General features: G+C 41.4%; 1 protein-coding gene across 1 annotated transcript in view; it reads right to left on the bottom strand.

Moving 5' to 3' along the window:
* Positions 1-19575, bottom strand: part of ABLIM1 (actin binding LIM protein 1) — a 291491-nt gene extending 271916 nt beyond the window's left edge. Inside the window, exon 1 of the mRNA XM_078077085.1 lies at positions 19292-19575. Coding sequence (XP_077933211.1) covers positions 19292-19304 — 13 coding nt within the window. The 5' untranslated portion in view covers positions 19305-19575. The remainder of the gene's footprint in view (positions 1-19291) is intronic.
* Positions 19576-21410: the final 1835 nt, after the last annotated feature.

The raw sequence follows: 21410 nt of genomic DNA, 5'->3' as shown, positions 1-21410 counted from the left end.
TTGTGCAATGCTGCATCTACCACTCCAAAATAGCAGGTGCTTAATAAATTTTTGTGGAATGAATGCACTGGGTGCTAGGCGGACAGGTTTAAGCAAGATATTGTTTTTACTATTGGGGTGATAAGAGTATCCATGAATATTGCTCCCCAAATAAAGTAAAGCCTGCCAAATTATCTCCACGAGGGGCTCTGTCAGTCTGGTGATGTTGTTAACCTTATTAAATCAATATCAAAACTTCTTTAGAAAAGCCAATGTAAACACTCTCCATAATAAGTGCACATATATGCATAATCTAGTTTAAGCAGAATACAAAACCCAAAGAAAGACTAGGAAATATATTTGAAAAGAGACAGTTTGGAACGTTAAAATGTTGTTGATAATATTCTCAACAAAGCTGAAGGCAGAGCACATCCCTTTAGCCATAGTTCATGTTGTCGATATTTATGACCTCCAGAAGGATTCTGCTAAATTTTAGAAGTATATTGCATATGATAACAATTCCCAATAAAACATTTTCTTCTGGCATTCTATTAATGAAATATATTTCCACTAAATGTCATCTCTTTTTTATGATCTCATCAATAGGATAGTAAAAAATACTTTTTCAAAATAAATGTGTCCTAACTGGCATTAAAGTCATATTTTACAAATTTCACTTAGCAACCCAACATCAATTTCATGAGAGATATTTTCTTTTGCAATGAATAATACAAAAGTAGAAATCATTGTGTTTACCATAACACAGCCAATAAGTGTGTAAGAGCCTTCCTTCCCTTACTTATCCATCAATGCCTCCTTTTTGTAATTGAGAAAGATGTTGTATAATTTGACTATCATGATCCCGAAGACTGAAGTGCTTGGTGGAGACCCTTTCTTTACTACCAAATTCATTCTGATTCCAGAAAGAAAAATGTTCAGGCACTGATGCTTTGCTGCAAAGTCAAGGAGCTGTATGAGGTAAAGAAGCACTGTTCTGAATGGACACTCAAATAGGCAATCCTCATTTCCCAAATTTGCATTTCCTCTTTGCCAAATACATCTTTGGTATTTTTTGTTTGTTCGATTTACAGCAAAAATAACAGTAGGAGGCATGTAAAAAAAAAAAAAAAAACCAAGGAGATGATGACATTTTGCTGGTTCTTTCTACTCCATACAACATTGGCATTCAAAATCTTTTATAAGTTAGAAAGGATATTCTTATGTTAAGCCTTATCCATCAATGCATCCAAATAAATGCATCCAGCAAACCTAATGAACATCACATGACCCTTTCAAAGAGCAAAGCAGGCTCTCTGTTAGTTTTATGTTTGGGATCCTTGACCCAAATGACCAAATGACCCTATAATCATCATTTGAAATGGTATAAGACAACCAGACTCAAGAAGGATGTTCTCCTTTCACTAACAAACTTCTCATTGCTGTTGTCTTGAAAACACCCAACCCATCACAGACCTCTCAGAAGTTTCTGGTAAACTAGGAGTCACCTCTTGCAAAAGTGAAAGTGATAAAGAGCCTAAAACTTCAGTGCCATGACTCACAATGACAGTCAGCCCCTTCCCCAACCCCTCTGCCCAAGTAACATTCCCTAAGATGCTTCCAGACTCTGCTCCTGTGGGCTGAAACCCCAGCAGAGAGTTAAGCATTACAGGAATTGAGTCAAAGTAAAATTGAGTCATTGGATTTGGAAATTCATTTTTGGTTTCAGGACTTGGAAGTGGAAGAGTCTTTCAAGGTCATCTAGGGAACAGAAAGGAATAGGGAATAGGGCTCTAAGAGGGGGTCTGATGTATGCTGTGCCCATGATCACATCACATAGCAGGAGAACAGAGCTCAAGGAAGAATGCAGGTCCCCCACTTCATCACCAATCCTTCCATGGGTTTGTACTGCCTATTGTAGAGGGCCTGCCATTTGGATAATTTTTAAGGGGGCACATTTGGAGTCAACCTTAAAAAGAATTAATTTTCAGATTTTTTTTTTGATGGAGTGTAATAAGAGACCATGAATAAGAATAAACAATCCAGCCTTTGAGAAATATATCGGCACCAGACTATTCTGTGATGATCTTGTCCTAAAAGCAATTGATCTCTTGCTGTCAATCATTCTGGGGAAATTAATCACAGAAGATGCTATGAGGTTGGCTTTAGATGAAGCAAGGAGAAATAAATATTTTTTCCTCAGGGCTAGAAGTTGTCTGTGCCTTGGTATAAATGAAGGAAATGTCTGTAACATTTTCTAGCGCTGAAGAAATAAGGTGCTCCTAGCTGGGCAGAGGCTGAGTGGGGGAGGGAGGCAAGAGGCAGCCCAGGAAAGAGCACAGGGTGAGTCAACCACAGAGGAGGATTTGAGGTCTTCCCTGGACCATGCTCGTTTTCCAGTTTCTCTGAACTATCAGTAAAGCCTCATTAAAAGTTACAGTCTAATACCTCTGACTGTTCTAAAAAAAATCTCAACAAGATATATGCACAAAGATGTTCGGTGTAGCATAGCCTATTAAAGCAAACAAGCAAAGTATCTATCGATAAAGGACTCTTAAATCAGGTACAGGTACAACCATGTGCTTGAACATCACGCAGTCATAAAAATGAGCTATATCTGTATGTACTAATATGGAAAGATCTCAAGATATATTATGTAAAAAGGCAAAGTGGTTTTTTTTTTAAGGAAGTAGGCAGGTAGATCATAGTTTTATAGGTAATCGATGGATTGATTTTAGTGTCCTAGTAAATACATAACTTTTTTCTAGAAGAGAATCTCAAGAGAATATAATAGTAGTTCCTTTAGGGGGTGGGGACCTATCACTTCTCATTTTGTTATTAAAATTTTTGTTTGAATTTAAGTATATGTGTATATTCCTTTTTTATGTCAAAAAGACTTTCTCTGGGGCGCCTGGGTGGCTCAGTTGGTTAAGCGACTGCCTTCGGCTCAGGTCATGATCCTGGAGTCCCCGGATTGAGTCCCGCATCGGGCTCCCTGCTCGGCGGGGAGCCTGCTTCTCCCTCTGACCCTCCCCCCCTCATGTGCTCTCTCTCTCTCTCTCATTCTGTCTCAAATAAATAAATAAAATCTTTAAAAAAAAAAAAAGACTTTCTCTGGATCGTTAAGATTAGAGATTTTAGGATTAAAAATGCTTTTATTTATTTATTTATTTTTTTAAAGATTTTATTTATTTATTTGACAGAGAGAGACACAGCGAGAGAGGGAACACAAGCAGGGGGAGTGGGAGAGGGAGAAGCAGGCTTCCCGCTGAGCAGGGAGCCTAATGCGGGGCTCAATCCCAGGACTCTGGGATCATGACCTGAGCCTAAGGCAGACGCTTAATGACTGAGCCACCCAGGCACCCCTAAAAATGCTTTTAGTTAGTTTTCTGGACAGATGAATGGATAAAGATATGGTATATAGGTACAATGGAATATTACTCAGCCATCAAAAAAAATGAAATCTTACTGTTTGCAACGACGTGGATGGAACTAGAAGGTATTATGCTGAGCTAAGTCAGTCAGAGAAAGACAACTATCGTATGATTTCACTCATATGTGGAATTTAAGAAACAAAACAGATGAACAGAGGGGAAGGGAGGAAAAATAAAATAAGACGAAATCAGAGAGGGAGATAAACCATAAGAGACTCTTAATCATAGGAAACAAACTGGGGGTTGCTGGAGGGGAGGTGGCTGGGGGGATGGGGTAACTGGGTGATGGGCATTAAGGAAGGCACGTGATGGAATGAGTGCTGGGTATTATATAAGACTGATGAATCACTAAACTCTACCTCTGGAACTAATAATACACTATATGTTAATTATTTTTAAATAATAAAAAAAAGCTTTTAGTTAGTTTTCTAAGTTACACCTTGGTCTTGGTTATGCCGTGGTGAAGAGCCTCTGGCCATGCTTAGCTCAAACCAGTTCAGGGAGACTAGTGGCCAGATGGGCGGGAGTGGGAGAAGTGACCAGAGGCCCCCTCAAAACAGCAGTTCCCAAGAAAGCTGTGTACACCAAGGCAGCAGGATTTTAGCCAAGCTGGATGTTTGAACATAACCTTCTCCCAGACCCACGGGAGACAATGCCTTAGGATACTCTTACAAATAGCTGAGGGACACTGTGAGGGGGGCTAGGACAGCTGAAATGCAGCGGGCACCACAACATAACGAATGTGTACCCCGGCATCCCCGCCCCATCCTGGCACCTGCTGATGGGTGGGAATGAGGAGGGTGGGTGTGAGCAGGGGCAAGGGGAGAGGTTCAGGATGCCTGGTGTACATGTAACGTAGTGAGACGGAATGCACGGCCAGGAGCAGTGACTGCCCACCACAGCAGCCACATTGACGTGCCTAGGCTCACTCCTTCTAGGATGCAGCCCACCAAAGAACACGACGCATCACGTTAGAAGCTGCATGTCAAACACTCCCTACCCAAGTGGGAAAAACACAGCTGTGTCTCGGTCAGGTTTAAGAGCAGAGGCGTATGAGGAAATGAACTTCCAAATCATGTCCAACTTACAGGAGTTCAGCTCGAAGTACTGAGAAATTTCCGGGACAAAACCTTCTCCAGCCACCCCCGTCACGTGTCTGTCCCACCAAGCTGTGGACTGCGTGCATGGCAACCCGTTTCTCCCAATGCTCTCAATAACTACTTAGTAAACGTGTACTCAGCTTCAGGTTCTCAGGTGGGCTAGGATCTGGGAAAAGGTGTGTAACACGTGGTCCTTGGCTCCTCAGAATTTACAGACAATTTTGCTCAGTTAACAGACACCAATTACAGACAATTCTGCTCAGTTAACAGACGCCAAAGTGAAAGAGTCTGGTGTTGGGGTGGGGGAGCATAGCTGTTGGAGGATAAGCAGAGTTGTACCACCACGTTCGAATTATGTTTATTAGCAGAGAAGTCAGGGCAAAAGGATGCCTCCAAAGCAAGGCCCTGATTTAATCAAAGGGATTCAGGGAACCAGGGCAGGCTCATCTTCAAGAGACACGAGTAGGATGCTCACTTAGAGCCAATGTTCTGAACACCAGCGAATAAATATCCTTTACGCCTTTACACAGCTCTGCTGTGGCAGGAGAGAAGGCTGAGCTAAATGATTTCATTAGCCTGCCACTTCTGGCCAGCTCCCCCTGCTCCTTTGTCACCTTTTCCAGGAGTAGAACACTCCCACCTTGCTACCTCTCTTTCTACGATGAAGGTATGCCGGGATCACAGAAGCCTGATATGAACCTTAACATAGACAACCACTTAGTGTCCTTCCTATAACTGTCTGGAAAAGGGTTCAGGCCTCAGACCAGACTAGCCTAAGGAGTGTGAATGTTCCGGAAGGCAGGACATGACCATGACTTTCCAATCACAAAGGGATATCAATCCCTGATCCAACGTGGCCTCCTGAGGCAGGGACTGTGCCTTACAGTCTTGCTCTATACCCTTCAGTGCTGCAAACTCTCCCTACGTGTTTATGGAATGAATAAGTGAATGCCATCCTCACGACTTGTCCAGCCTGCTTTGTGCACAGAGTGAAACTTCAGTGAGGCCCTCAGGTGATCTCTCACACTAATAACGCTGTCAAAGCACTTGCCAAGCTTTCAAAAAGACCCTTGGTGGGATCCCATGCCTGTCTCTGCCTCTTTCCTTGTTACCTGCTGGCTGGATTTTTCTGGTGCAGGAGGCCGGGTTCAGGTCAGCTCTGCTGGTGTCTTGTGAGCATCGCAAGCCAGAATGAAGAATGTGGTATTTTTAACCACACAGAAGTCTTTTATTTTTATGTAGCTAAATGTATCTACCTTTCCTTTTATGACTTTAAGGCTTTGTATCCTGATAAACAGTCAGGAGCCTTCTAACATTCTTGGGTCATAAACCACCTGTGTCTTCTTCCAGGGCATCTATTGCTTCATTTATTTTAGACTTAATTACTTAATACATTAGGAATTTATGTGCATATGGAGTAAGAGAGGGGTCCATATTGACTTTTTCTAAACAGCCAGTTGTACCCACATTATTTAAGGAATAATCTCTCTTTTCACACAGATCTTAAAATGCCACTTTACGGGGCGCCTGGGTGGCTCAGTTGGTTAAGCGACTGCCTTCGGCTCAGGTCATGATCCTGGAGTCCCGGGATCGAGTCCCACATTGGGCTCCCTGCTCAGCAGGGAGTCTACTTCTCCCTCTGACCCTCCCCCCTCTCATGCTCTATCTCATTCTCTCTCAAATAAATAAATAAAATCTTAAAAAAAAATGCCACTTTACTATAACTAAATTCCATATAGATGTGTTCACTGATCTTTTTCCACGACTCGATTTTTTCTCCAAACTAAATTGGTTTAATTATTGTAGTGTCATATCATTTTAATATTCAGTTAGGCTAATCTCTCTTAATTATACTTCTGTTTCAGAAGTTCATATATTTCACTGTGCAAAATGAAGAACAGTACCATTTTGCCATATCTCTTAAAAAGAGTCTGCTGGTATTTTAATCGGGATTTCCCTTCTTTTACAGAGAGATTTAGGGGAAATGAACATTTTTACAAGATGGTGTTTTGTTATCCGAGAGCACGGTAGCTCTCTCTAATGGCTTAAACATTTCATGTTCCCGAAGGTAATTTTTAAATTTTCCTCATAGCATTCCTGTATGTTACACTTCACTTCAAATGTCTTCTTCTTAATGCTTAGTATGCTTAATTACCATTTTTTAAAATTCTAATAACATGCTGTTTCCTGTTTTGGAATACTTCTCTACCACTTCTCCATTTTGCAAACTCCACTCATTTTTCAAGGCCCTGTTCCAATATCACTTGCTTGTAAAGTTTTCTTTGGCCCAATATCCACCAGGATGGACCAATGTCCTTCCTCTGTGCTCCTTCAACATCTTACATGTACCACCATCACATCATTGGCCCCTTGCAGCTTCTGTACATAGCTCGCTCACCTTCCCTAGTCAGAGAGCTCTGTAAGTAGAGGAGCTAGGACCCCCCACTCCCCCCACCCCCCTAAGCCTGGCTCATAGCAAGCACTCAGTGATTACATCAAAGTGAATGAGTGAATGAATGAATGAATGAATGCCATATGCTTCTTCATGTTTCAGTAGCATTTTTGCAGTGCTAACGATAATGTTGACACATAGTAAAATTTGCAACAATGTGATAACAGGTTTTTTTCCTTAAATACAAGCCATGTTTAAAAATGCAGAAAATTATCTCATGAGAAATCATAAATAATTAAGAAATAAATACTAGATACATTATTTTCTTGGCATATATTTCAGCCTAATATAAAGAGGCAGTGTTATGGTGGGTAGAGCATACTGTGGCTTTAACAAGACCTGAATTTAAATCTTGGATCAACCACTTATTAGCTAGATGGTCTCAGGCAAGTTACTTCTTCTCTGCCTCATTTCCTCTTCTGTAAAATGGGCACAATAAATGTCCTCATAATAGAATGTTTTGTCCAAGCAGAGTGCTTGATTTCCTGCTCCTCAAACCTGCTGCTTCTATACTCTTCCCCATCCCTCTGTAGGTCCTAGCTCCTCTACTTACAGTTAATTACATGCCATACTCACAAGTGCTAAGATGAAGAAGAAGAAGAAGAAGAAGAAGAAGAAGAAGAAGAAGAAGAGGAGGAGGAGGAGGAGGAGGAAGAGGAAAAGGAAGAGGAAGAAGGAGAAGAAGGAGAAGAAGATGAAGAAGAAGAGGAAGAAGAAGAAGAAGAAGAAGGAAGAGGAGAAGGAGGAGGAGGAGGGGAGGAGGGAAGGAGAGGGAGAAAAGAGAAGAAAGGGACAGAAAAAAGGAAGCATCCTCAATTCTCTCCCTTTCATTCCATGCTTCCAACCCACCAGCAAGTCCTATAAGCACTTCCTTAGAAATAGTTGCAGAACCCAGTGACTTCTCACCAGCTGCTCTCCTACTATCTGGTCTAAGTCACCATCTTCTCTTGTTCTGACCATTACAAAAATGGTCAATAATGGTCAGTAGCCTCCTCACTGGTCTTCCTGCTCACTACCACCTATTCTCCACATTGTTGACCAAGCAATCCTTTTAAATTCCATCAAATCAAGTCACAACTCTGCTGAGAACTACCCAAGGCTCTCCTATCTCAGTCAGTCTCACTTAGAGGAAAACTCAGGTCCTCACAGTAACCTGCAAGGATGACAATCCCCTCCCCCCCCCCATCTCTGCAACTTCATCTTCCTCCTTCTCGTCTGTCCTCTCTGACCCACCCATACTGGCCTCCCTGCTGGTCCCCAAGATAGACCTCAAGCCTTTGCATTATTTGTCTCACTGTCTAGAAAACCCTCTGTCTAGAAAACACACTGTCTAGAAATTTGCATGACCCTCCTCATTTCCTTTGGGTCCCTGCTCAAATGTCACTTTATCAGAGGCTGCCCACTATCATCCCATATAAAAAAGCACCTTCCCTGCTCTCATTTCCCTAGCATTCTCTCTTCTACTTGTTCTTTGTTTTTCTTTATAGCCCTTTATCACCACCTGTCATATTATATGTTTATTTGGTAAGTGGCTGTCTTACCCCAATACCTAGAACAACCTGAGCACTTAGCAGGTGTTCAGCTAATACTTATTGAATGACTGGACACACGAATACATGATTTATAACTATATTTCTACAATTTCTATAAAGTCTAGCCACAGAATAGATTCTCCTCAAATAAACAGTAACTAAGGAGCTGGTGAGAAAACTAAACCATCACGGACGCTCATGCTCATTACTTAACCCAATTGCTTAAATGAATCAAAATAAAGATTCCCTTGTTTTACACAGAACAACAACAACAAAAGTCTCCCTGGAATCCATTAGAGATTGCCAACCTAAACCTCTTTTCTACATTTTTTGTAACATTTAAAAATTATGGCTTTCCCCCCTCCCTCCTTCCCCCAGACTCTGGGACTCCTCTCCTTCTGTTCATTCCTATTTGGAGCTGAAAGCCAGAAATAGCTGTTTACTTCATTATCCTCATTTCCCTGCATTGTTACCATTCAGTTCTCTGGTGGCTACCCTGTGGTGGATGTGTTTTGTAAATGAATTCTCAATAAGTTGGAGAAGAAAAGCATGAGTAAAGACCATGGACACAGTCTTAAGCAAAACATATGACAGGGTATTTTCTTTAGGAAAAACTATGAATTGAGTAACAGTTTTATATATACCATCAAAGTATTATTTTCATATGTAATGATACCATAGAGCTACAGAAAGAACACACTGTATGAAGAACTTTAATTTATTAAAATGTGAACAGTAATCATTTTGTATGTAGAGTGCTTCCTCTTATAAGCCCGAAAAAAAGAATTATCTAACAAAGGACCAAAGTCATATGATCTCTAATTAATCAGCAAGTAATTTTTGAGTGCTTGACCCACAACTCCTGCTTTCTCTTTTATTCTAATGGAGGGCTCAGTAAGACAAAGGATTTTATATGTACATCTACTAAATAAGGACTTGCCCATCCAGTTATCGTAAAACAAAATATGAACAAATTCCTTAGAGTAGTAAATGCATATTACATAATTTTCCCAATAAAATAATGCAACGTACTAGGGAAATACATCTCCAATACATTGGAGAGAGTCATCAAGTAGGGAGTGAGTCCAAAGATAATCATAGGTAAATCAAACATTTTAAAGCTGCTTTGAAACTGCATTAACTGGAAAAAAAGAACCGTTCATTTAAAATGACTGTGGGTGGGGGCACGTGGGTGGCTCAGTAGGTTACGTGTCTGACTCTTGATTTCAGCTCAGGTCATGATCTCAGGGTTGTAAGACCAAGGCCCACGTTGGGCTCCAAGATTCTCTCTCTCCCTCTCCCCTGCCCCTCCCCCCTCTAAAAAATAAAAAAATTAAAATAAATAAAATGACTATAGAGGGACCAAAGACACTAAACATTTCCATTCCATAATAGCTCTGCACTAGATAATTTACCCCAATAGAAGGTAAATTCTATTTTAGAATGTGAATTACCACCCCCCCCAAAGAAAACACAAATACACCAAAAATTCATTTGGGTTTGACTTTGTACTAAATGTTATTGTTTGTCTCTAGTAGTAATTACATCTGAACATACCAAGTTGCCATGAAAGGGAACAGCCCAGATAAGTGCTAGATTTATGGGGAAGAAATAGCCAGCCCAGTATTTAATTTAAATTTTGATGCTGATAATATACAATGTAGCTAATATTACAAATAGATATTCAGAAATTGACCAAAATTGTATCTTCTGAGACAAAAGAATACAACCTCACCAAAGCATGTTCTGGCTAGAAACTATCAGTTAGGAAAGCCATGGTCCCAGTTTGCCTGGGATAGCCCTACTGTCTGACTGTTGTCCGGTATCCCATAGGTTTAGCATTTGTCCTACACAGAAATATCCCATTTGTCTGATGACTTATTTGGTACATGCAAAACACAGTATATATTTAAATGTGAGCAATAAATGTTGATCAGCCCCTCACTGCCCCAGCCTCATTCAATCACAAATTCCAACCCCCTTTAATATTTTTCTACCCCCAAATCATGACAATCCTTATCCCAGAGTGTTCATTAAATATTTGTTAAATTACTTCATTAATTAATATATCAGTATCATCAGTCCAGAAATGGATGAGAATTGGAATAAATCTGGCTACTTTGGGAGAAAGGTTGAATAAATATTATCTGATTGATTATCAGTGAGAAAGGTCAAAAGGCCAAAAGAGTTAACTACTGCCCATCACAATCTTCTTGCTTGCTGTCAAGAAATTTACAGATAAATGGTTGACATTTCTGTTCTTGGGGGAAGAGGAGAGAAGAAAGCATATATTTTCTTAAATGGAATTCCCTTTTATAACTAACATAAAATGCAACTCCACTGGCTTCTCTTCTCAATAAAGAACAAATGTAATAATTAATTTATACTAGCAAATACTTCCTTTTTTTTTTACTCAAATCCAATCTATTTTCAATTTTTAATAATCTTATTGTAGCTACATCAATCCCTCTATTGCTCTCATATATTCTCCCTCTCTCTCTCTTCCTCTATCATTCTCTGTCCCTCTCTATCTTTTTTTTTTACCCTTAAAACAGTTTCCTCTCCAGTTTGTATGTGAGTTGGTTCTGGCCTCAGGTTTGTGATTCTGTCTGTGACAGAATGATGATACTTGTGCTCTAGACCATGAGGTATTCACAAAGGCAGCAAAGAGCATCCCCTAACGTGCATGTGAGAAAACAAGAGATAAGAATGGAAGTGCCTCAGGTGAGCCTGCAGGAAACGGAGGGCTTGTTCTTTCCATAGGCTAGAGTCATAGGTACCTGTGGAACCTTGCCATGCTGTCTCCAAGATGGGTAGACAAGATGGGCTACAGAAGACAACAAATCTAGACAGCTGGGTTTTCAATGATTTATGTATGGTTATGAACTCTAGGAAGGCTCAACAGATGTTTATGGGATGGATGGATGGATGGATGGGCGGACGGACGGAAGGATGATATTCCTAGAGACAGCTACTTTAACCAGGGTGAAATGCTAACCACTCACATTCCTTTTCCTTTCTCTATCCAAGTACATTGGAAACCAGGGATTAAGCAGATAATGGGCAGCCACAAGTGAAGTACATTTGAGGTCTTACTAAGTAGCATTTGTGACTGGAATGTCAAAGTGCATCAAGTGATTAGTACTACTTATATCAATGAATACTAATATAGATGAAGTTAGAGAAGAACCTGAAACCATAGGCTCATGAAAAAGAAATATTTCTCCCATAAAAGACGATAAAGACTAATTTACCATCTCAAAGGAAATATTCCATAAATTTTACAAAATTTCATCTTTCATTTTAATGGGCTCCATTAATTAGTGCTGTTTTGTTCTTCCCTCGAACTGAGGGAGCTGGTAAGGTGCATATAAAAATAGGATCAAGTTAAGAACACACACTTCTCCCGGGGGAATGGCCTCATCCTTCCCCTTGCTATAGACGAGCATGTTGTTTGGCTCTTCTGTATTCAACCTTCCCATGTGCCAGCATTCTTAGCACTGGGATGTTCTGGCGGCAAGTATGAAGCTAAGGATAAGGATGACAGCCTAAGCTGCCATATAAAAGGAAACACAAGAGTGGGCTTTTGGCAAGATTTCTACCTCAATGAGAACTGCGGTCAGGAGAAAATGTAACTCCCTGCAGCATTATTTGGTGAAAAAATACCATTTCTAATGTGTATTGTGGGCAGTTGCACAACCAGGGATGAGTTGTTACCTAAATGCTACCAGGAACAGACCTCTCACTTCCCTTCTCTGCATTTGCAGTTCTCTATTTAGGAAAAGACTTTGATGTAAAGGCTTACTAGTTTCATACATCATCCCCTTGTCTCCCTGTTCTTCTTCCTCCCCTCACCACAAATCTCGTGCCCCCTATTCCCCAGACTTCTTCCTCCCCGCATACACTGCACTCTCACTCCTCCATGTTTCCACCTGTGCTGTCCCTTCTGGAAGGAATGCGCATCATTATTTTCTGCCTGCCAAATTCATACTCATCCTCCAGGGTCCAACCCAGATCCTATCTCTTCTGTGAAGCGAAGCTGCTCTGGTTATCAGCAGCCACAATTAGTTGACCCTCCCATACCAGCGTGATTACTCCTAAATGATAATCTTTATCACATCCTATTCTTGTCAGCTGTGTACATAACTTTACACACACACACACACACACACACACACACACACATACACACGCACACCCCTAACTCAGTTTATGTTCTTCTGAGATGAGGACTAACCTTTTTTCATTGGATATAACTAGTCCCTAACAGAATAAGGCATGCTATCATATTAAGTGATGTAAGCTTCCAAATAAGATCAGAAACATGTACGTGTTCATCAAATCAGTTATTTAAGAATTTGACTAATCCTCAGAAACACACAGACATAATACAAACAGAACATCCATAAAATTCAAGAACACGCATATCAAGTGTATTAGAATAGTTGCCTACGTGGAAAAAAAGGAGTGGGAGAGGCGCCTGCTGGGCCAGTCAGAGGAGCATGCAACTCTTGATCTCAGGGTTGTGAGTTCAAGCCCCACATTGGGTTTAGAGATTACTAAAAAAATAAATAAACTTTAGAATAAATAAATAGAGGGGCACCTGGGTGGCTCAGTCGTTAAGCGTCTGCCTTCGGCTCAGGTCATGATCTCAGGGTCCTGGGATCGAGCCCCGCATCGGGCTCCCTGCTCCGTGGGAAGCCTGCTTCTCCCTCTCCCACTCCCTCTGTTTGTGTTCCCTCTCTCGCTCTCTCTCTTTCTGTCAGGTAAATAAATAAAATCTTAAAAAAATAAAATAAAATAAATAAATAGATAGATAGATCAGTTCATCAGTCGGACGAACTGATGATGACAATGAGCCATAACCTGAGAAAATATGATTAACTCAAACTTTTCTACCTGAGGTCTCAAAACTAAAAATAAATAAATAAATAAAAGGTAATGCTATTTACAGATACAATGTGGGAACAATTTAATCTTCTGAAAATCTTTTCTGAAACATGATTCTCCCACTTATGAGATACTGATGTCAAAAACTATTTCTCTTATGTAAAAAAAAAATCTATTTATTGAATTACAACCCATTTGTTTTAAATACAAGTGCTAGAAGTGTAATGTGTTGCTCTTTTGATTTTTTTTCATATCAAAACTAATAATGGCTAAACTTGGCTTTCAAAAATGTCTTGTCTTCAGTTTGATAAACCGCTTGAGGCTCTGTAACTCAGAGGAGAAAAACTTAGCTAATACAGGCCAGAAAAATGGACCCTATATGACACCAAATAAAAACCCTCCATGCATTAATCTTTATAGCATCACCATGAGAAACTGATAAAGGTGATGCAACTGGTAGTTATAACAGCCATCCAATTCCAGGAAGAAGTAAGAGAGAGAAAGAAGAAACAGGACGGAAGTCCCCCCTTTATCAATGAACAGAGACAAGTTGGTTGAGCCCCACCATAAACATGGAAGCGGAAGAAGTCAGCAAAAAGAGTATAGCTCTGATTCTTATAGTCCCCCTGCACCCCAACACCGTGGAGGAACCACTGTCCAGCAGAGGGCTTTACTGCTACTCTAGAAAGCTGATGGCAGCCCTCACTGCCTCTCGGCCCTCAGCAGATACTGCCCAGGACTCAGCATCGTCTGCAACCAAAGCCCCTAATGCCAAAGTGAGGACACTTGAGGCCAACTGCATCCGACTCTCTCTCATTCCTGCAGTCTGACTCATGGAAACAATGAAGAGCCCCCATCCCTGTTCATTTCCTCTCCCCTCTCATCCCCTTCCGTCTTGTGCTTCTTCCCTCTGACTGCACATCTTCCACCACTTACAACCTTCCACTGTGCTGTCTGGAACCACAGTTCCTTGTAAACAAAACTCCCTACATCCTTGGCCTTTCCCTGAAGTACCCTCTTCCATCTGCTGACTCAGCTGAGATTTGGCTCTCCTCTCCCTGGCAAGCATGCCATCCTGCACCAACATGCTTTCCAGGTCAACACACATCGTACTGTTTCCTTTCTATGCCCCGTCCCGAAAAAGCCCATCCCTCAATCCCATCCTTTGTCATCTGGCTCATCTAAGAATCCAGCTCATTCTCCAAGAACACAAGTCTGTTTTCTTCAAGATCTCACAGTCCTTACCCCCACAGCTGTATTCAGGGCCACTCTTTTGTATCACCATAATACTGTATATATCCCATATTATCTTTCTCTTTCTCTCTGCTCTCAGCATATCCTATTATTATAAGTATTTATGTATTTGTCTCTTCCATAAAACTGTGAGCTCCTTGACAATGTATACTGGGTCCTGTTCACCAGTTGCTGGCATGTAACGGTGTTCGATAAATGTTGAATAAATGAATAAAAACCTATGTTCCTGACTTGAAAAAAATGAATGAATGGGGAGGAACTGTACATTTTTTCTTTATTGGATTTTTCTCTCAAACTATGTCTACTTGTTAGAAAACAACACAATGATGTACTCAAAGAAAAGCCAGCTGTCTCCTCTCCCCACCCTTGCCTTTGAGGTAACCTTGGTGTGTACCGCTCTATGGTATTCTCTGTGCTCACCGAGCACACACATATGCACACGTATGGATTCTTCTCAGTTTATAAAACTGGGATAATGTATTACATACACTTTATTCTAAAACTTGCCCTTTTTCACTTAACAATGTATCATGGCCCTCGCTCCAGACCAAACACTTTATGGATCTAACTCATTCTTTCTAATAGTTGCATAATAGTCCATCATATGGATGTACCATAACTTAGTCACTCGTTCCCCAGTGGATGAACATTCAGATTTCTTCCAGTTTTATGGAAGTTCTGAAAGCAAAGATTATGATCTAACATTTCTAGAGCATACATACTTTGAGGTCTTTCTCTGCCAGTGCAATGGACTCTACCCACACACACCTGCACCTTTCTTCTCAAGACTCAAGCTTCTGAAAAGCTAGTGGGCTCATGATCTCTTATGTGATCTCTTATGTGTACACTGCCACGTGTCTTGTACAGACTAGGTACTTAATATTTATTATATTTAACCAAATCTAACTAGATAGAAACTTCCAGGCAGTATGCACAGTACATACTGCTTGCCATGCCTCATTCTTAACTTTATATATTTGTTTGAATTTATAATATATTACTTTATAATTTAAATATTTAGTATATCCATTAACTTGCTAATATAAAATATTTTTATTATATTAATATATTACTAATGAATTGTAATACATTACTTTTATAATTCATATGCAGCTTTTTTTCAAAACTTGCTGGATGATACAGAACCCTGAATTAGAAGAAACAAGTTCTAATTCAGTGGCTGCTGCCAAATCTGCGTGTACATAAGAATCCATTGGGGGCCGATTAAACATTCAGATTCCCAGGCCTCTCCATGAATATTCTGACTCAGTAGATCTGAAACAGAGCCCTCACATCAGTATGTCAAATATTCCAGATGATTTTATTGCTGTATTGTAACGGTTTTTAGAATAACCTGGGGAGCTTTTCACATACATGGATTTGGGGGCTCTGCCTTCAGAGTTTATGAGTCATTAGATCTGGAATGAGGCCTGGGAATCAACATTTTAAAAAGATTACCTAGACTATTTTCTCCAGTTTGGGAAACTCTATTCTAAGTGTGGTAATTTCCTCTAGTTGGCAACCCAAAAATCAAGATATGATGGCTCCATTTAGGCCTTTAGTAGTAAAAATACAACACCAAATTAAAAGCCTTTGATGAAAATATTCTAAAAGACCACAAGATGGGAATGTCTTAACTTGCCCTATCACGAAATTAAAGAATATTTTTTATTGTTAGCTTGAATGGTGAATTGAATTTTAGGACCTTGTTTCTATCTTAAAGGCCAGATGAATTAAAGAATGATCTTTTCTCTCTAAAATTTTTAATAAAATCACTTTTTTATGAAATTCAATAGTTTTCAATGTTTAAAAAATAGTTCTACCCCACCATAACCTATAAGCCTAGATATTAGAAATAAGCAGAGATCATTTCTTAGATCAATGAAATTTATCTTTCCAAATGTCTAAAGACCTTCCCACTTATAAATTAGGTATTTAAATAGACATATTAACTTTCTGACCCTGAAGCTTTATCTCTTCTTTCAGGAGTATAGGTGAGAGCAGATACTGAATTAGAAAACCACAGCAAAGTTCAGAGTTTTAACATCTTTTGTAAAAAATAAATGGCAAATAGACATTTTTCCACACCAGCTCAATTCAACAGCTACTCTACTAGGTACTCTGCTAATCACTTAGAACTGTTTTTTTTTTGTTTGTTTGGTTGATTGGTTGGTAGTTTTTGTTGTTGTTTTTATAAATTCATAAAAATAAAAGTGCTTCATAAAAACATTAGAAAAATCCTGAGTTGTTGGTAATACGTAAGAAGTTCTGGTGTTCTGGTCCTCAAAACTGAAGTAGGAGGAAACAGAATGGGAATAGCAAGTTAATAATAGCACGGATCAAGTGGCCTTTTTTCCTTCACTCTGTGATTACCAAATGCCCATGAATGTATTGGGAATTCCAACTTCCTTACAAAGGCCATCTCCTTTAAACTCAAGTATAGGGCATTTTCTCTCTCTTCTTGGTAAATCAATGATTGGGATGTTTACTATAATATTCAAAGGACTAATAATGAAAAGGCAGTAAAACAAAGTGATGTGATCAGAAGTCAGACAGACCTGGATGGAAATCAGGACCGGCCACTTACAAACTATTTGAGCTCAGGCAAATTACACAATCTCTCAATACCTCAGTTCCTTCATCTGTGAAATGGGGAGGTAATAATGTATCTACTTGACAGTTATTGTGAAAATTAAATGATTTAATACATGTAAAGTACCTAACATAGTAAGTATGCAATAACTGATATTAATTATCATGGGTTTTTGCCCCTGCAAAAATATTATTAGTCAGATTTTTAACTGTTAAATGCAAAATTATTAACAGAGTTGAAGAGAAAACAAGACAACTGGGTCACATGTCTATGTCTGACTCCAAATCATCCTTCTTGAAACAAGGTTCAAGAAGAAATAGTTGAGAAATATTGGGAAATATCTAAACCCAACCCAGGGCTCTAGCCCTCTGAATCCCTGGGGCCATCCTCATTCATATCCTCAGATAAACCACAGAGACCCCATAATAGAAGGGGCCAGAGACAAGGCGAAACTTCCAGGTACGTGTATGTGGGGGTGGGGGTGGGGGGAATTGGTTTCTTAATCAACTTGATGCTTCCTAGGACATACCAGGTTCCCAGTAGTTATGTGGCTCCTATGGTAGGCAAGGTACCGTACTAAGGGGTTTGGGTGATGTAAAGCTGGGTCAGAAGTGGACTCTGACCACAGAGAGCTTTACAACCTATGAGCGATATTCCTCCCATGTTCCTTGTTGTACTTAGGACAGAGCTCAGGACCAAAAGCCTCGGTGTTAGAACACAGTTCAGAGATTATACAGCTGGGGTCGCTTGGAAGATCCATACACACACCCAGAGTCCTATAAACATACCTGTCCCACCCTCCTTTTTCTTTCTTTAATCACAAATCATTAGGCAACATTAGGCAGGTAGTATCTGGGGGCCTCGCGTCACCTCTGGAGCCCAGTATTTACAAATGTAAATTCTGTCATTCCACCTAACCTTTACCACCCCATTTCCAGGTATGGAACCAACCAACCATATGGCCAGATCAACAAAGACCAGTCTCCTTAAAAAGGAATTTAAACATTAGAAATTAGTCTATTCATTACATGCCCCAGAGCGAACCCTGAAAAGCAGCACTAAATCATCCAACAGATGTTATTAAATTCCTTAACTGCCCCCCTCCAAAAGCAGGGTTAACCCTTCAGAGTCAAAAAAAAAAAAAAAAAAAGAGAGAGAGACAAAAACAACTCTGCAACTCCTCTTACAAGTTTTAGGGTATCAAAAGGGTGGTACTTATTGCTTTGCAAATACCCTTTCTAAAGATAATCAATATTTTCCTTAAATGCTTATGGCAAAGCAATCGAGTCACTCATTTTAATTGCTAGCAAACTGCACAATGACTTGATCTCTTTAATATTTCACTCATAGTAGCAGCCACTGAGCTATGACTAACCCACTCTCACCAGCATCACCACTGGCTCCAGATGGCAAGAAATACATTCCCCTCACTCTTGCCTGAAAAGCAATTTGGATTTTTTTTTTTTTTTTTTTTTTTTTACTTTCACCCAGTTTTACCTGCAGTAATTGTTTCACTCCAGAAAGAAAATGGGTGGGGGATGAAGATTAATGCTAAGAGGAGTACAGGTAGAGGGAATTTACTTTTTTTAGTGGGGTATAAGCACTGCAGCTTTAAATCTTACTGCATCAAGCCCTGGATTCCTTCCATAATCAAGCTGCAAAATGGTAACAAAAAGGAGGAAAAAAATACCTCTTCCTCTCTCCTGGACAGCCCTTCAGGCGGCTCCCCAGCAGGACAAGCAACGGGAAGCCCATCCCCCACGCCCTCCCAACCCAGCCGTGCGGCTCGCACAGGTGAGCCAGGCACCGACCTTGGCCCTCAGGCTTCGCCCACATCCGGGGATCAAGGTCAAGGGCGAGGGCTTCCTTCTACGCCCCCCTCCACCCCCCGCCGCCCAGAGCCCAGGGATCCGCTGCCAAAGTTTCAGGCCGGGTTGGGGCCAGCGCGGCTCCCGCAGCCCCTCGCCCTTCCGCACCTGCCCGGCCCGCCCTGGTCCGCGCCCTGCCCCGCCGGGCCTGGCGCGGGGTCGGGGGACGGTGCCCACCTGGTCCCCACTCACCCCTTGCAGACATGGTTCAGGCAGCAGGAGCCGAAGCAGGGAGGGCAGAGGAGAAACCCGGCAGGGCGTGGGGAGGAAAATATCCCCGAAACGCACACCAGCGCACACGCCCGCCGCCTGCCGTGGGGAGGTGGCTGGCAGCGCGGGGACGCCGCCCGCAGGACACCTGGCCGCCCGCTGGGCGCAGCGCGGCGGGCAGGCGGGGACGCTGCGACCGTGGAGACCCGCCGCCGGGCGCGGCAACGCTGACAGCCCGCGGCCCGCGCTGGGCGGGGCCCGCCTCTCCAGCCTCCCCCGCCTCCCGGCCTCCCGGGCCTCCCCCGCCTCCCCCGCCCCGGCCGGGCCCACCCTGTCCAGCGGCTGCTGGGGACGCGCCGCCGGCTCGGCTGCGGCGCCAGGCGGGGCTTTTGTCCCCGAGCGAGGTGGGGCGTGCAGTAAGGGTCTGCGTCTTCCCCTCCCCCGACTGGGATTCTTAATTTAAAATAATTAATAATAATATTGTTGCTCTTATTAGTGGCTTTACAGCCTCCTGCTTTTGGTCCCAGAGAAAGAAAGCAAGAAAGAGCTGTTCTGCTCCCTCCCCTAAGTGGTGCCCGTGGCCGGAGAGGAAGACCACGACTGCCCCGGGGGGCTTGGCCCTTAGTGGGAAGAAGGCCTTGGGCAGCTCACGCTCGGCGGTCAAAGCAAAATTAGCGACCAGCGAGCCCCTTCGAAGTCGTCCGGGTGAGATGGACTTTTCTTCCGCGACCTTTGAGGTAAAGCCCTGCAAAGCAGGGCTGAGCCTACTTGGCGTCTTGGGTGAACAGACACTCAAGGAATGCCTGTAGACACATTTGATTCACTGTTTCTACTCTGAAGTGTCAGAGCTGGGCTGGAATGGACACCAGGGCGAGCACTCCAAACAAATCCACTTTTTCAATATGCCAGGGTAAAAACGAGAAAATACAAAAACAGTCTTCTAGTGCCCAAAAGATAAACGTTGATGGTAGAGCTTGATGGTAGTAAGCAATATAACAAAAACCACCAGATCCAGAAGTTATAAACTGAAGAGGTGGAATTTTAAACTTTGAGAACAATCACAGTATCTTATTTAACCTGTAAGACTGGCAGAAGAATTCCAAGTTTCAGCAATTCACACTCACTCCCTTCTCTGTTAGCTAGTCCTCTGTACACGCTCACAATACATATTCTAGTTATTTTCTGTGTAGGCACTTCCCAAATCCATCCTGATATGTATAATAAGTCTGACAATCCAGAAGTATTCAAAGAACACATGAACATAATAGCTCTAGAAAAAATAATAAATTGGTGGATAATTGAGCATCATCAAAGAAAGCCGAATCAGATGATCATGTGGGGAAGGAAATACGAGAAAAAAGATAAGTAATAAAAATAGAAATTCTCAAATTCAACTACCAACTACAAAAATTAACTCATTTATCCATCTTGACAACATCTTTTCACTGGATTCTAGGCGAAAGACTTGCCAATAAATCACAATCCAGTTGGTTCAGTCTCAAAATAACTCTTCTTTCCGGCTATCCTCAGTCCATTATTAACCCTTCTCACCCAAAGGATGATTACACAAATAGCCCAGCTGCTCTCCCCACATCTGGTCTGCACCTCCTCCAGGTCATTCTGCCTATTACCTTGAGAACAGTTTTCCTAAAACACTATTTATACTATGGCATCTTCATATTCTAAAACCTCCAGTGCATTCCCACTGATCTCCAGATAAAGCCTCAACATTCACAGTGTCTTCATCTACACAATGAATCCATTCAACAGAATTTCATTGAAATATACTATGTACCATTCTCTATGGTAAGTACTAGAGTTATAATGGTGAACAAGATAGAAATGTCTACATGGAGCTTAAGGTCTACAGAGATTTTAAAGCCGTCTGTAATCTATCCTCTCCTACCTCTCCAGCATCATCTCTAGCTAGTCCCCTAAGGAAATACTCTGTTGTAGATGGAGTACTGTCCCTTTTCTCAATAACATCATAATATCCAATCTACCTCATTCCCATTGTTCATTCTCATTGCTCTTCCCAAATGCCCTTCTTCTTACCCAAATTAACTTATACACTGCCTCCTCACGAAATGTTCTCCAGCTA

The sequence above is a fragment of the Halichoerus grypus genome, chromosome 7 (assembly GCF_964656455.1).
Source record: "Halichoerus grypus chromosome 7, mHalGry1.hap1.1, whole genome shotgun sequence".
NCBI lineage: Eukaryota > Metazoa > Chordata > Mammalia > Carnivora > Phocidae > Halichoerus > Halichoerus grypus.
This window is presented reverse-complemented; position numbering and strand designations above follow the sequence as displayed.